The 17,535-nt window shown below is 31.5% G+C and overlaps 1 protein-coding gene across 2 annotated transcripts; it reads right to left on the reverse strand.

The window, feature by feature from the left end:
• Positions 1-3,568: 3,568 nt before the first annotated feature.
• Positions 3,569-11,294, reverse strand: LOC109337629 (auxin transporter-like protein 4). Of its 2 annotated transcripts, none has more exons than XM_019574643.1 (9): positions 10,914-11,294; positions 10,098-10,296; positions 9,690-9,875; positions 8,999-9,111; positions 8,702-8,885; positions 8,246-8,343; positions 6,950-7,157; positions 5,456-5,713; positions 3,569-4,089 (listed from the first exon to the last, which is right to left on the reverse strand). In XM_019574643.1, exons 2-9 carry the CDS (start codon positions 10,275-10,277, stop codon positions 3,856-3,858), a joined length of 1,461 nt encoding a protein of 486 aa, XP_019430188.1. In that variant the 5' UTR covers positions 10,278-10,296; positions 10,914-11,294; the 3' UTR covers positions 3,569-3,855. The 2 variants fall into 2 exon arrangements, with proteins under 2 accessions (XP_019430188.1, XP_019430187.1); XM_019574642.1 differs by having other exon boundaries at positions 10,759-11,293.
• Between the last annotated feature and the right edge of the window lie 6,241 nt (positions 11,295-17,535).

A 17,535-nucleotide genomic window follows, 5' to 3' on the forward strand; every position in this document is an offset into this window, starting at 1 on the left:
ACAAGAAAGTCAAAAGTTCTGTAACATCATTTGACTAACTACAACTTGGTCCATTTTGTTACAGAATGATACCATATTTAACTCAGTCAAGTTGACTTCGCAACAAATCTTAGATTTAGTGAATGTGAAATTCCCAAGAAGAGAGGAGTGGTGGTGGTCCCCTAGATCCCACTGGTGAATAGAAAGTTGGATCTAGATCTCATATGAATCGCCCAATCTATCCTCCTAATGATGAGAAGTTTGGCTTCAAACCCCAGCTCGAACAAGAGAAATATGTCATGCTAATGTGCCTTGGATGATCCACATCTTAGGGTAAGACGCTAATGAGCACATTGAACTATCTATGTGGCTGAGAGTCCTCACAGTCCAGGCACAACGATGCAATTATCAGGGATGTGCTCTACCATTGAGTTAATAGCCTCTCGTGTGGGCCTCCCGCTATGCCAAAAGTGAGAGAAACCACATCCATCTCTTTTTTTTACGTCACTCCGTGTGAAAACATGGATGAGAGGAAAATGTAATTTATCTACTATATTTTATTCTAATTGATATATAACCCTCGTTGTCTTACTCAATTGTCTTTATTTTCTTTCTTATAAGTTTCCTTTTAAAAATATTGTAACTTTGACTCGATTTTAATAAAGGTAAAATGAATAGCCATTAACTTAAGGTGATGTGTAATTTAATCATTAAATTTTAGAAGTGTAAAATGAATTTTAGACTTTGGTAACTTTATATAATGTGTTATTTAGTCATTAAATTTTAAAAATGTAAAATGAACCTTAAACTTTAGTAAATTTGCAAAATATTCTTTTATTGTTAAAAAAAATATCCCAGAAACTTTACAGTGCATTCTTTTCAAAAGGTGTAAAAAATCTTGAGTTCTACTTTAAATATTTTAGATGGGAAAAGTTGATTACACACCCAAATCATAGTTGAGGAACCTTTTTACATATTTTTAAAATCTACGAACCAAATATTTGGTTTATGTTTTGGACGAAAGAAGTTGGGGAAAATAGGTTGCAATTTGCAGATGTATAAGTGCTAGATTTATTACACTTTCACTCTCGATGTTATATTTACTCTTCCCCCAATGGCTTCAACACTAGAAATCTATTTTTTTACCCTCGATGTTATTCTTACACGTTCACACAATGATTGGAGTCATATTCCTCTACATTTCATCAAATCTTGGAATTGGGACTAGTTGGAAAGCAGTATTTGTAGAAACTGCATACATACAACTTGCTCCACTTACAAGTAAAGAAAGAGATAGAGATTCGTTTTCTCTTATAGCTGTCAAGAATATCATATTGATATTGGGTAAATTTAACATCTTTTTTTTCAAGTTCTTGATGTGTTTGCTTTTCTAATAATAATTGAACAGCGCATCTGCTAAGTATCTAGTGCATGTGCACGGAGCTAAAAGTTCAATTTTAAATTTGCTAGTCAATTAGGGACAGGGTGGGGTCAAAGGATTGATTACTCGTGAAAATTGTTGAGAATAAAAAGTAATAATGAACTAATTGAGATTAATTAATGAAATTACGGGTTAAAAGTAGTGGCTGTAATAGCACAGTTGGGTTCAATTTTTTGGCTAGTTAAGTAACTCACTCAAACCAAAGGGTTTTGTTTTTCATAGTTAGAATTGAACTGATCATGAAAGGTTTAGTTCATCAGTTCACTTTTTTAAAGCTAAATTTTGTTATATGCCTCTAGCTCTATCACTATGTTATAAAAACTTAACTAACCTTCTCTTTACTCAAATATTATAAAACTTGCATAATTATTTTTTGCTTAAACAAATCATACTAGTATTTGTCAAGTACCATCTAATTATCAATTGTTCATTGATTAGACAATTTCATGTCCTATGGAACCATGAATAGAATACACTATACATAATTTCGTAATCTCATTATATATAAAAAGAGTTTAAAATCTATATATGAATAATGTAAAGTTTTTTATACTGTCAGCACATCATCCACCATTGATTTATAATACTTTTGTTTGAAAGTCAATAATAATTAACATATGAATAGTGAAGATTTACTAACAGAATAAAAAAACACTTATATTTTCAATATAGACATATTAAATCCATATAAAAAATATACATGTTATTTTTTCTTTTTGTTCTTGATGTACTCTATCACCAATACTGAGCATGAATATACAAGTCATGATAATGCAATCATCATTTGGTAATAATGGCACGTGACAGGAAGATAAACCAACATGCAGCCCACGTGAACATGTGATGGGTCCACGCCCCATTTCCCTCACAAGGAATGAAGAGTGGAGAGTCCAAAAGCATTATAAGTGTGGAGTATTAAAGAAGTCACATAAACCTTTCAACTCAACCACGTTGCATTTAATAGGAATGAGCATGCGATGGATAAAGTTTATCCAATATCTGATTCTAAATGTTAATTGACTCATTTTTTGAACTTATACTTGACTCTAGATCCGAAGTTAATCTGATCTTAAATGTTAACTTTTAAATATAAACCTGATATTAGATCTGATTAAATATAATGCATACATATTAGATAAAATAGTCTTAATATTATTTATTATTAAGAATATGCAATTTCACATCTGAAATGATATATATATATATATATATATATTTATTTATTTTTTGTTAATCATATATATGATGAAAACATTAGATATATTCAATGATACTTTTAGCCAAAAGATATAATTACTATGTATATATTTTTGAATAGAAATAACATACAAATATGATGAGTGAGTAATCATGGAATGAATTCAAGCTAGATCGCTTAGAGATGGCAAAACGGGCATTGTCCACGGGCCCGCCCGCATTTTTTTGCAGACAGGGCATACAAAATTTGTCTATTTGCCCGTTTCGCCCGGCCCGTTTTTCCCGCCAAGTTTGCGGCCTTTTCCGTTGGGCATGCAGGCGACCCATAAACATAATTAAAGGAAAAAGTAAGAAAATTTTAAGTAAATTATGATATAATGTGATTTTTAATCCCTAAAAAAATTGTAATCTAATGTGATTTATTAAACTTCATATAAAGTATCAAAAATTTTGTTAATTTTTTATCTTCAACTACTTTATTTAATTTCATTTCATTTATTATATGAATTTTTTATTTTTTTAATTAGTGAACAATGTCAGCGGGTCGCCTGCTTGCCCGTTTTAAAACGGGCAGGGCATTGAAATCAATGCGAGCATGCCCGCACGCGCTTAAATATTTGCGGGCATTTGCAGGCACGGGCTAAACGAGTCAGGCGGCCCATTTTGTCATCTCTAATCATCCTTGTCTCCTACCCAACCCTAAATGTTGACCAAATCTAATATTTAAATCTAAAATCAACCCTAGACTCGATAAAATCTAACTATATTTGGTCAAATCGAGTGAGCAGCTAGCATCGGATCTTGCTCACTCATAGCATTTAGACCACATTTAGTAAATTGTTTTTTGTAGAACTCATTCCCAAAGAATGAATGTAATAATGAGATTGCAATTCATGAGCACAAAAAGAAAAGGGCAAAACAAAATCTTTGCAGTATCTGCCATCCAAGATATTAAAAGAGGACAAGAAAAAATAGAAAGATACAATATACGTATCTAATTTAATTAGCCTATGCATTTATAGCATGGAATCATAAGCATTTGATACACTATTCTTAACCACTAGGAAACTATTTAACAAAGAAAGGGACAAAATATGCAAAACCCAGCCAACACACATGAAATGAAGGGGTGGAAGTATTAAACATTGTTCCCCATGTTACGGATATACAAAGTATTGAGGGAAAATGTGATTGAAGCAGAACTCTATAATATGTTGATGTGAATAAGTCAGCAGTGCTCAGTGGTGGACATGTGGTGGTGGTGCCCCCGCGACATGTGGTGGTGTTGGGGGCTTGCACTGGTAACACTTTGCAAAAAGCCCAAAACTGTCAATTTGCCTCACAAAGTTGGTCATGCTGGCCCATCCTCCAAACCCAAACCCAACTACAAAAACCCACACCACAATGAATGCATTGAATACATACATTGCAGTCCAGCTTGGGATAAAGAATGGAGGCTTCTCTGCAGCATTCTGCAAAATGAGTAAACAAAAGTAAATTGGTTGAAAAAGTATGTCCCTTCATGTATCACTTCATAAATTGGTTGAAAAATCTATATTAAAATTAAAAGTATATTTAAATATTTTTCTGATCGATCACGGAAAATGACAGATACTATTTCTAATATAAAATGGCAATTCCACTTATTATGCCCTACAATACTGTTGTATTACTCATATAATCCCAAAAAGGGAAAAGTAATAATGCCAAATAGAGAGATTTAACAATATTATGTCAAAAATATCTATGGGTTTAAAATAACATCATCTGGGAGGCCAGTACTGGGAAAACTATTGTCCACGTATATGGGTTTTTTGTCACACACTTCCACCGTTTCTCCTTAAGAGCATTTCAATAATTGATGGACATAATTTCTTGCAAAACATAATTTTATGTGCAAAAGTTCACATTACCTTACTAAAGAATTATCACATGATGCGAGAAATTATATTTTACACATAAAGGAAGAGTTTTTGTATAAAGTTGTCCTGAATAGTCAAATTTTTAATGAGAATTATTGGGGGAAAGAATCAGTCACCTGCACCAGCTCATCAGATGCATAGTACAATAATCTAACCGAAGCAAATAACTAAGAGAAAATGACACCCTACCTGTCCTCAATTCTTCACGTAAAATATTTCCAAATCTAAGCATTAAATGCTTTTGGACATTTGCTGCTCTATCTCTCTATATATATACACATATTTATTTATTTATATTTGTGTCTCTCTCTAGGGTCCTAATTGATTGTTTGTGTCACACATACAATAATTCTGAGCCAGGATCGCTCGGTAAAAATCCCCTATTAAGGAGGGAAGTACAAGAAAACAAAAGAAAAAAATAACATGATATATCACTGTTGCTCTTTAGATCTAACATGATGACACTTCTAACCTTATGTCATAAAACCAAAAGGTGTCATCTAATAATGGGTCAAAGAAAACTCTTCGCTTGCTCGGACAGACTTCTATGGAGGGGGCATGTTTTGATATGGTCTCTTAAGACCAACATATCATATGTTCAAATCTAGGAACCAACCTATTTGTTTGTGAGGAAGCTTGCCTAAGTAAAATCCCTCACGGCACTAGGTGGAAGCCTGAGTGGACCCTACATCTTATTTTACATAATTTCTATGGCCAAGATTACATTGGGCCACAAAAGTGACTGCACCAAATCCATGTCCCAATAATTCAATAACCCAGTGAATAGAATTCAGATGGGGTAACATAACATATCTTATTTTTTGCCCATGAACCCCACACAATAAATTTTGGGAATCACAAGTAGCATAACACAATATGGTGGTAGGACATATGAAGAGATGGTTAAGAGATTTACCTGTCTAGCAGAGGCTTTTCTGTAAGTGAGCATATGGGCTAAGGAGGGGATAATGTAAACAGTGAAGCTAACAAGTAAAGCTCCAACAGCAGAGTTTATGGGTCCAAAGAATGGGAAAATTATAGCCAAGAACCATATAGGTATCACCACTGGTAACCTTGCTAGTGCCCTTAAACAAATGCTCTTTGTGTCATGCATCCCAATTACCTTCTCCCACACAAAGTATAATGGTGTAGAGGCAAACCCAAATGTGATGAACTGCATGCATATGTTTGGAAAATGGAAAAGAAAACTTAGTGTTAATAGTATGAAATTTCTGTATATGTAGAAAAACTGAGGATACAAATTAATGAACTTTATTACAAGTCTATAAAAAAAATGTATGCACCAATCATGTTTAATTATCACTGACTCTTCAACAAAGTAATACAAATAAATAATGAATGATGTACCGACTATGCATAAATCTTTACATGAATCTTACACTAAGTCTATTATCTAAGAAAATATAATGTTAATATGATTGTTTATACTATCATATATGTTATAATTAATAAAGTTAGAGATATCTTGAAAAAGGATTTTAGAATGTGACTATCTACTAAGATGAAAATGACAGATAGTAAAGAAATGAAAGAAACTGAAATTCATTCAATTTAGTTTTCAATGTAGAGATACAGAGCCTTATATAGCTTGAGATGAGAAAAGGAAAATGCAGGTTAAGTAACACATCAAAATGATATGCTGCTAAGTAAATTCTAACTAATTGCATGATTACATTTTAGTGATAAGCTATGAAACAATTAGAGGGTTGTTCTTAAAAAAATTACTTCTGCATTGTAATAATCAATGCACTTTTTAAAAAATACATACACTTTTTTATTTGATAAAATTTAGTATTGGACTGTCCAGAAATATGAAAGGGAGAAGATATTTACTAGTTTTGAAATTTTTTAATAAATAATAATTAAAGATCTGAACCAGTATTTTAAATTGTGGTCGTAATTACTATCATTGTGGTCATTGCGGCCTTTGCTATGCGGATTATGACCGTTGAGGTGTGAATTATTTTGTGAGTAAAAATATATTTTTGACATCGATGCGGTCTGATGTGGCCCGATGTGGTCCAAATGCAGTCACGTTCCGGCCTGTTGCGGTCGCATCACTGCAAATCGGTATCATACCACAATTATGATGTGATGCGGTTGCGGCAATCACTACAACCACAATATTGTGGCCGCATCACGTGATGCGATCCACAATTTGATACATTAATCCGAACCTTTTGAAAAATTTGATATCACGTGTCATCATCTCTATCCACCACAACCAAGATAGCATCTGAACTCACTTTTTTTTACTAGGATGACAAGTCATATATTCATGAATTAAATTTGCAACTATATATATATATGATTATTGTAGTGATTGTTCAATATTATTAAGACTAAGATGTTGCTTTCTGACTTTTGAAGCAAAGACGTGTATGTATACCTGGTGAATGAGCATGAGAATAACGGCGGCATCACGGAAACCGTTCTTAGGAAGAAGAGAGAAAGCGTTGGAATGGTTAAGCAGTGCATCACCAAAAGCCCAATAGACAGCAACGGCAGAAGGAATCGTTAATGTGAACACGTATAAAGTAGCCAGCAAGTAAATGTACTTAAACTTTTGTGGCTTCCACATGGCATGCATAATTTCTCTGCAACATTTGACACCATTATAAACTTTTCAATCCATGATCATCTAGGAAGAATAATTATCATATTAAAAGGGGACAATGACATTACTAAAAGAGAAAAAAAATCTATACACTCAGATAAAAGTTTTCACACTATGATAGTTGACTCTTCAAAAAAATACATAAATGATGGATGATGTAAACATAAATTTTTATACTGATAATATAGATATTATAATCTTTCTAAAAATAGCTGGCTGGCTTTTAGATTCATGAGCATAAAAAGATAGTGGCAAAATAATAGGAACTATCTATCACCCAATAAAACTGTAACTTTTCATTAAAAGTAAAAGAAAAATTATTCGACTGTGGAATTTCCTACAGAAAAGGAAGGATGTGGTAATGGTTTTCAAGCTGAATAAAGGTAATTTTTGCATGAACAGAAAAAGTTGCAAAGGAAGCTATGTAGATATCGAGGAGAAGAGTGCAAGTAGTGAAGTAGACCAAGGACAATAAAGAAACAAATCTAATATTATATTTTTTGGTGAATTTGATTTTGTTTGTTCGTGAATAAACAAACTTCCAAAACTGATACTTATATAATACCTTACTTATGATACATTTATATCATTTTGTTTTTCACTTTGAAATTTTAAATAGCAGCTATGATGAAATGAACAAGGATCTCCAGTACTGGAGATGGGAATTTCATTATAAATAAAATGATAAAGTGTGATAACATTTAATTTTTACTTTGTTTTTGCAGTATTTCATTTTGTCTCTCTAGTACTAGATAAAATTCTTACTCAATTCCTAAACCTTAACATAACCAAAATGTGTTTCATAATATGGTCAGCAACTCATAAAACTTTAACATTATACTTTTTCATAGCATGATATAAGACCTTCTTTATATGTTCATTAGTAGCATGAAATGTCTCGACAGTAATATTAAAAAAATCAACCCAAAAAAATACAAAGGTAAATAAGAATTTTTTCAAATAAGTTTTAATATAATAAACTCATTATCTTCAAATGGAACATTTTATGTTTTATTTAAATAAATTTTCTCAAAAAAACTCTACTAGTGAGGAAAAAAGAAAGCTTACACAGTCACAGCATGTCCACCAAACGTGTACAAGATGTTAGTTGCTCCAGTGAAGTATAACACTACTTTTGATGGGGCTGAGTGTGTGACATTTTCTGCCTGTAAAATAATTTGTAACATGAAAATTACATGACATAATAAAAAATAGAGTACATACCTATTTTGTTCTCTCACTATTTTCACGTATATTCGGTCCCTAAAAAATTGAAAAACCCAAGTAGTCGCCAAAAAATATCAAATATGGATGAAATTAGTTTTTTTTAAGTATATTTTATGACATCTGATAGGATCTACTTTCACTTACATTCTCGATCATTGCGTAGTAATTTGAATTTCTTGTTGGGATCAAATTGGTACACGCGATTTTTTTTTAAGGATATTCACTCAAAAGAACAAGGGTTCATTAAGGATCACCAAAACTGAAGAAAACGTTGCTAGCTATAAAAAGCTGATATACCTGGCCATGAATAATAGCTGCTATAGCAAGATACCAAGCTGTGTAAGTGGTCATTCCAAGACCCAGAAATGACCAGATACGGTAATTATGGAAGGACGGTATGAACACAGTAGTAGCACAACAAGCTCCAAAAATATAGGTCCAAGTCCTTTTGTCCAATTTGTCATTTATGTAGTAGATATTACTGCTTGAATCAAAGAACCAACATATAAAAATTGTAAAACAACTGTTGTAATAAGTTGAAACCCAATTTCAGGTTACTTCAAATTGCCTTAAAAAATGAAGCAGAGATGTTACCTTGCACATGCTATAAGCTGTATCACTGATCCAAAGAGTAGAAAAGTACAGTTGAAAGCTAGACCCAATGCTTTCCAATATGGACCCAGTAATCCATCAAGTACTTCAAACCACTGAAACAAAACAGAGAATTTCAATTTAGACATTATAGTTCTCAACTTCTCACAAACGTGGTTCAAAAAGTTTAATTTTAGGAGTTTTGAGTAAACAAAACATTTAAAAAATTAGAGCAAAGATCTAGAATAGTTACGTGGTTCCCATACCGAATTCAGCGTACCTCAAATTGGGTTCGTCTTAAGAAAAATCTTGTAATAGTAAGATAAAAAGTGATGAACTATTACGAACCATAATCGGTACCTTGTATCATATAACATAGGATCCAATTTGGTCCCTCAAATTTTGTTGCTACCAAATTGGTCCCAATAATTGAAAATTTTAAATTGGTGTTAAATTAGTCTTTCTTTTAACAAATTTGGTAAAAAATATACTAATTTGACATCAACTAAAAATCTAGGGGTACAATTTATCCATTACATTACAAGCTAGTTACATTCAAACATGTTAAAGTACCAAACACTAAAAATAATTTGAGAAAGGTTAAGAAACATGGAAATAAAAAAATTCTGAATATATACAGTAAAAAAGTTATAGAACCATAGTAATAAAATAGTGAGAAAGCAAAAACACTAGCCTGAATAACATGATTCTTGAAGCTGACATTTTCCTTTTCCTTTCTAGTGCGATACTCCACATAGAGAACACTGATTAGATAAGCAGTCCAGCTTCCAACTATGCCATAGAAGACCTGAAGCAAGATTCCTGATAGCATGCCAAGTTGAGAGAAAGAATATGGCAGTGTCAAGAGCACTTGAGCAACCTATCAAAAAGATAATATTTCAGAGTTAAATCATATTTATTCAAAATAGAACCAACAATGTATTGCTCTAGTGATGTAAGAGCCCACTGAAATAGACCAACAAATTAAATGTTCAATTCCTGAAAACGACACTCTTTGGAATGGACAGCCACACATCCCATAAGTGAGAAGATATCATTGGTTATACAAAAAATAAGTGAAGTGAAAGGTAATTTAATTTACTTGATTTGAAGCACAACTGAACCATGCATCCCATACAGAACCACCATGCCAAAAGAAACTCTTGAGACTTGATATAGAATGGTCTTGTTCCTTCCCTTCTTCCCTGGTGCTGACACCTTCATTCTCTGTCCCACTTAAGGTTGGGACTATTGCTTCCTCTCCTTGATTCTGAGACAACATTGTCTAAATCCTTGTTGATCTGAAATTCATAAAAGGGACAGTAAATGACACAAAAACCATGATCCAAACACACCCCAGATCCAGATAGCTTGAAATTCGCTTGTAGTGTTCCAAGAAATTATAAATATATATAATAATAAATTTCTTCACACAAATCCAAACAAAAGGAACCAACAAATCGTTGGTCGAGTGGTATAAGGGTCACACTACATCCTAAATAGATAAGTCAAAATGTCAAAAACTTATTCATGTGAGAGATACTGGTTGGTGAGAGAAGTCACCCAACCTGAAAATGATTAATTTTTTATTAGTGAAGTGATACCTTGATTATACCAACAACAAAATCCAAACAAAAAGAGATGTGCGGAGGAGAGGAAAAACCTTAAAAAAGAAGTGGGTGAAGAGTCTTTACATGATTTACACTCAAATAAGTGAACCAAATGAGAAGGAAATCAAATACTAACAATCATTTTCCACTAACCTTTTGTTAACAATTTGAGATGTCTCTTTCTTCAAAAGCTTCAAGAAAGAAAGAAGAAAAACGCAAGTGACAGATCTTCCTTCCAACACTTTTGTTTAGAATGTCTTTACTCACTCACTCACTGCACATGTGATTTCCCTTCTTTTTTTGGTCACCTTTTTCTTTGTTCTATGGTAAGTTTAGTACACTGTGAGTGATGATGATAGAATAGTAGTGATGATTACTGCTATGAATTCCTCATTCATAGATTATGACAGTGGAGGCTTTAAATGCAAGTAAGAAAGGAAATATCCAACTTTAGATTCTGACCTTGCCTTGTGAAGCTTGAAAACTTAGCATAATAATAGCAACTACTTTAATGCCGCCACCAATTGGTGCAGTAAAAAGGTAGCGCCGAACCTTCAAAGACTGCTATCGCCACAAAAGCAGGGAAAGAACAAGTAATTCTCAAGAGTTTTCAATGTTGGTATTTTAGTTTTTTGGTTCAGAGACTGAACTATGTAAAAGACTCTCTTCGTTACTATTCAACTAAACGTATATATAAAGGATTTTCTTAACATAAACAAACATAAGGGTCGATGAGAAGACACTTTTATTATATTTAACATAAGGGTTTGGAGAAGGATTTGTTTAAACTCTATCGAAAACCAATTATATTATGTCATGTCAGTTAAAAAATTAAATATTTATAATTTTATTAATTTTGTTTATTGTGATTGGTTAGAGATATGATTGGGGGACAAAGTTGGGGACACTAGATCCCTACCTCGACGAGAGGACACTTTTATTATATTCATACAAGTGGAGAACTTACTCCAAATTCTAGTCATTATTTTTTTATGAATAATTAATGATTTAGATTTACTCACTAATTTAAACTATTTGATTTACCTTCAATTGATATCAGGATGTGAAATGAGTTTAAAAAACTTATTTTTTTGAAGTATGAGAGTCCTTCCTTGTTTATATTATATAAAACATGGTAGGACTAATATTTAAAACCAATAAAAAATATAACCCTTCATTATGTTGAATAGAAAGAAGTTGAAATGGAGTTTTCATTAATATGTACATGAGAGGAAGGGAAAGAAAAAAAAGCTTATAATATTTATTTACTGCTATTCATAGTGTGTAAAAATGTATATACACTTAATATATCATTCACTATTTTAATTATTTTATTTTATTTAAAAGTTAATAAAACTATAAGTGATTGTAATGATAATATAAAATATATAATATTTGAGTATACATCTTATAAGAAAAGGAATAAGTCTCACATAAAACTCTATCTATCTTATGATACAAAAAGAGATAAACCACAAGGGCATCAAAATTATGTATTTGGACAATTAATAAGGAATTAATATAGAAAAAATATATATAATTTATATTGTATGAATTTATATATTATTATTGTATTATTCATTATTTATATTTAATCATTATTGACTCTTTTAAAAAATAACATAAATGAATGATGGATAGTGTAGTAACTCTATATAAATCTTTAGATGGTTGTAGACTCATTAATATAACTAACCACATGTAATTATATTCTTCATCGATAATTTGTAAAATGAATTTGCATGTGATGGCTTGAAGACTTTACAATAAAACACTAACGCAAAAATATCATGCAGTAGTTAGCTATACATATATAATAAATAATTTTCAATTTATTTAAAGACTAGAAGAATTAATTATTAGGGAAATAATGTTTATTTTTACAATATATATTATGTTATTTTTAAAATTTATTAATTAATAATAAAGTAACAGTTCTTCATTTTACATTATCATTTTTATCTTTTGAATAACATTTTCACTTTTCTTATTTTTTATTCAACCAAACAAAAGTGAAAATGAATGAAATATAATTTTCTATGAGAACCAATAAAACTTAATTTCCTATTTTCTTCTCCATATAAAATATACAATATAAAAATCTACTGTTTCTTACACGTATTTCTTGATCCCCTCTTTCTCATTTCTTTTTCTCCAACTAAATAGATCATAAAAAAGATGGGGCTACTTTTATTGACAAATATTAAATATTTATAGCAAAAAGCAAAGTGGAGAATGAGAAAGAGGGAAGCAACCAAGTAGGTGCTTTGTAATAATGACTGGGTCCTTTTTTTTGCTCTCTTTTTAATCTTAAATGAAGATAGCAATGAAAAACCAAATTGACTGTTTGTTCCGATTCTCATTCGATTCTTGGAGGTGATTACACATAATTTGGAGATAAGCTAAGGGAGTGACACGTTGTTCTGATCAGTAAGAATTTGTTGGTTCTTTATCCTATATAAGAAATTAATTTATTTAACGTTGTTCATCTTAACAATTTGTTGTTTATAATAATCAATTTTAAATCTTTCAATCGTCTTGATAATCCAATAATATTTTAGGCTCATTAGATCAATATCTTAATAATCAAGCCTTGAATTTTTAATCAAATTGAATGATACTTTACACATAAAACCAATATCTTATTCATAGATAAGTATAACTTTTTTGGTACATAATTTTTTGGGTCTAGATTTTTAAAGTGCCCGAAAAGCAGCTTCAACCGCTAAGATTCTACATTAATAAACAAATTATTTGTAATAAATTTATTTTATATCTAGTAGTTAATTAAATTCGTTGGTCGAATAGAAAACTTTATACCAACTAATTTATAATACTCCATTTATCACAAATGAAAAATAACCAGCTGAGTTATTTATTTTTCAACAACTTTATTATTTCTGATTGATGGCAAAAGCAGTATTATATATTTTTTGATAACATATAATTTTGCATTGTATTTTAGTTGCTGAATTTTCCTGTTTTGTCAGTTTCCTACTTTATTTGCTGAATCCTTCTTGTGTTTTGCCAATGGCAGTCTGGATACTAGGAGTGAGCAGGATCCGGCCCTACTTGCTCACCCGTCACGACCCGATCATGATCAGGTTCGAATGAGGTCAGGTCTAGGATCGAGTTCATGTTCAAAAAATGGACTCAGTTAATATTTAGGACCGGTATGAATCAAGCATGACCCGACCCGTCCTGTCTCAGGGTCACTCACTCATCATGTTTGTATGTGTTTCTACTCAGATGTGTATAGAGTAATGATATCCTTTTAGTCGAAAGTATCATTTATTCTTTAATCTTTTCATAATATATACATGATTAATATATATACATATATCATTTTATATATCAAACTACATATTCATAATAATAAATAATATTGAGAAGTCTTTATCTAAAATGAGTATGCATTATATTTAATCGGGTTTAGGGTCGGGTCGGGTTTAATGACCCGGTCGCTATTTAGGGTCAGGTTAGTTTCGGGTCTAGGGCCGAGTCCGAGTTCAAAAAAGTGATCCGACCAATATTTAGAGTCGAGTAAGGACAAACCTTAACCCGTCCCAACCCGACCCATGCTCATCCTGACTAGGACTATAAAACAAGATCATTAATTATTTACAAAAATATAAATAATAAGTTCGGTAATTTCTTTCACCAAGTTGATTAGGAATTTAGGATGGTCCATGACTCTAGGCGACAAACTTGACTCTACCTATTCACTCAATTTAATTTGACCAGGATCAGACTAAAATAAGATTGTGTCTCATCGAGTCTAGTTGGGTTCAAAAATTAGATTTATCAAATATTTAGGGTCGGGTAGGGGACAAACATGAATTGTCCTGACATGTCCTATAGTCACTCATTTATCATATTTTTATCTATCTCTATTCAATTGTGTATAGAATAATGACATCTCTTTGATCGAAAATATCATTGATTATCTAATTTTTATCATATATACATATATCATTTCATATGTCAAATTATATATCCATAATAATAAGTATAATATTGAAAAGACTTTATCTAAAATATGTATGTATTTTATTTAATTGGATCTAGGTCAAGTTCGAGCTCAAAGATTATCTGAGTCGATATTTGAGGCCAGTTAGCTAATACAACATGGTTCCATAATAAACAAATTTTATCTTTTGTAGAATTTTATGATAACAAATATTGCTTAATTCAAATATGAATTAGTCCAAATAATTTATCATACAAACAAAAATCACTATAGATGATAAAATAATAATAATCTAAATAATAATAAATATGATAAATAAAACTAACTACATCATAAATAAAATAAATTTTTATCAATCCAAATAAATCTAACAGTTTTCTGCTTGTTAAGGTTGTTAGGGAAATTATTAGTGCAATACCAAGATGACCAAATACTTAATAAACTACTATTCTTTGGGAGGGTTTGATTAGGATTATTTTTACTTATTTTTGTTTACAAGTTCTTTATATAAATTAAATTTGTTTGGAGGCTTTGGACAACAAACTTACTTGAAAAAAACTTATAAACAAAAAAAAGCAAGTAAAAAAAAATCATATTCAAGATTGATGAGTTGACATGTACATTTACTGATTCACAAATGTCAAGATACAAATACTAATGTTATATTGTCCAAGGGACGTGTGTGAAGAAGATCTTTGTTTCTGACATTGACAAGGTTTTAATGAAGACACCAACATCACCAAAAAAGAAAATGAAGATTACTTATGAAGACCAAGAAGATTAAAGCTTCAAGAAAATTAGTCTAAGCCTAAATATGTACTTCTATCATATACTCTTTAATATACTAAAGTAGTAATGCTCTAAATATTTTAAAAGAAATTGAAATACTTCAAGTTTTTAAATGAAAACATTTTTCAAAATAATGTGTAACAAGTTACTGAAATTTAAGTAACAGGTTACATGAGTGAGAATCAGTTATCCAACAATATTTAAATTGGAGTAACCGATTACTCAAATTTGAGTAACCGATTACTCTAAGTGAATTTTAAATTCACTGTTGGACAGAGAGTTTGAGTAACCGGTTACTCAAGTGAGTAACCGATTACTCAATGTAATTTTTCAAAATGTCACGTTTGGGTAACCGATTACCCACTTGCTGTAATCGGTTACTGAGAGTTGTTACATCAGTTTTCAGATTTGAAACTCATGGGTTTTCATCCCAAACGAAATGTCTTCATTCCAAACAATTCCTACTCCTTCATAAAGGCACAATGACTGATTGGAAAGTCTATTTAAAGGTATTAGAAGTCACAATGAAAACAACTCTTTCACATTTTTCTCACAACTTTCCTACACTTTTTTGAAATAGTTTTATGAACTTCTAGCAACTTGAACTCAAATTTTCAAAGCTATTTTTCTGAGTTGCTTGAAGTAAAGTGTTTCAAAGTTTTGTAAACTTAAAGAACATTATTTACTAAGTATACAAAAGATTTGATTGGATTGCAATTGTTATTATAATTCATACTTGTAATGGCAATCCAAGTCATCATTGTAATTCTTCATTCATTGTAAATACTTTCTTTCACGGGGTGAGAATAGAAAGAGGATAGAGTTACTTGGAAATGTGTTTTCCAAGGTGATAAATATTAGTGAGTGTGCTGCAAGAGTACTGGATATAGCCTCCAGTGGACATGAACCAGTATAAAATCTTTGTGTACTCTCTTCTCCTTACCTCTTTGATTTATTCTTGTTTATTTTCTGCAATATTATCCGCTCCACTTTAACTCTTCATTTTGCAGAAAATGTGGTCATAATTTCTAGTCAACTAATTCACCCCCCTCTTAGTTGCAATCTCAGTCTTACAATTGACACGAGAGCTTTTTTTTAGTAAGTTATTCTCAAAACTGATCCTACATCAAATATGGCCGCAAGATCATTCCTAGGAGAAGGTTCTAACATAAACCACCCTCCAAATTTTGTTGGAGAATGCTATGACTTCTGGAAAATTAGAATGAGGATATTCATAGAATCCCAAGACTTGGATATATGGAATGCAATTGAAGAAGGACCCTATGAACCCTTCACAGTTATAAACAGTGTAAGTGAAATAAAGCCTAAATCTTCATGGAATGGTGAAGACAAGAAGAAGGTGCAATATGACCTAACGGCAAAGAACATCCTCACTTATACTCTTGGAATTGATGAGTTCTTTAGAGTATCTAACTATAAATCCGCCAAGGAAATGTGGGATACTGTAGAGACCACACATGAAGGAACAGAGGAAGTAAAAAGGTCAAGGCTAAACACTCTCTCTCAAGAATATGAAATGTTTCAAATGAAACCTGGAGAGAAGATACTGGATCTTCAAAAGAGATTCATCAATCTTACAAATCACCTTCTTGCTATTGGTAAGGTATTATCTAACAGTAACTTGAACATGAAAGTTCTAAGATCACTTACCAGAACATGGCAACCAAAGGTAACAGCCATTCCTGAAAAGAAAAGTTTATCGAAAATGTCTTTGGCTGCGTTATTTGGAAAATTGCAGGAACACGAGTTAGAACTCAGCCAACTAGATCAACATGAAGAACAAGAGAAGAAAAAGAAGAATATTTCTCTAAAAGCAAAAGTTGACAAATATGAGTCATCAGAGGATGAATCCGATAAAGAAGAGATAGAAGACACGAGTCTTCTTGTGAAGAAATTCAGCAAATTCCTCAAAAGGAATAAAGGTGGTAGAACAAGAAAAATAAGAAAGTTCACCAAGAACAACGATGCCTCTACTTCAAATCATACTTTTACATGCTTTAGATGTGGCAATGTTGGTCACATGAAGATGGATTGTCCAAATTTGAAAAAGAATTCATTCAAGGGAAAGAATGAAATAAAGACTGGAAGAAGAGCATACATAGTTTGGGAAGACAACGATACCAGTTCCGCCTCTGAACCAGAAAATGAGG

This window comes from Lupinus angustifolius, unplaced genomic scaffold (genome assembly GCF_001865875.1).
Source record: "Lupinus angustifolius cultivar Tanjil unplaced genomic scaffold, LupAngTanjil_v1.0 Scaffold_9_35, whole genome shotgun sequence".
NCBI classification, from domain to species: Eukaryota; Viridiplantae; Streptophyta; class Magnoliopsida; order Fabales; family Fabaceae; genus Lupinus; species Lupinus angustifolius.

Bases quoted from the DNA above. Each gene is read 5' to 3' on its own strand.
- LOC109337629 (XM_019574643.1), bottom strand. From the start codon at position 10,277: ATGTTGTCTCAGAATCAAGGAGAGGAAGCAATAGTCCCAACCTTAAGT. The intron at 8,344-8,701 runs GTATATCAGCTT...ATTATTTTACAG, and splicing joins CAGCTATTATTCATGGCCAG to GCAGAAAATGTCACACACTC. The intron at 5,714-6,949 runs GTATACATACAC...ATATGCATGCAG, and splicing joins TTCTCATGCTCATTCACCAG to TTCATCACATTTGGGTTTGC.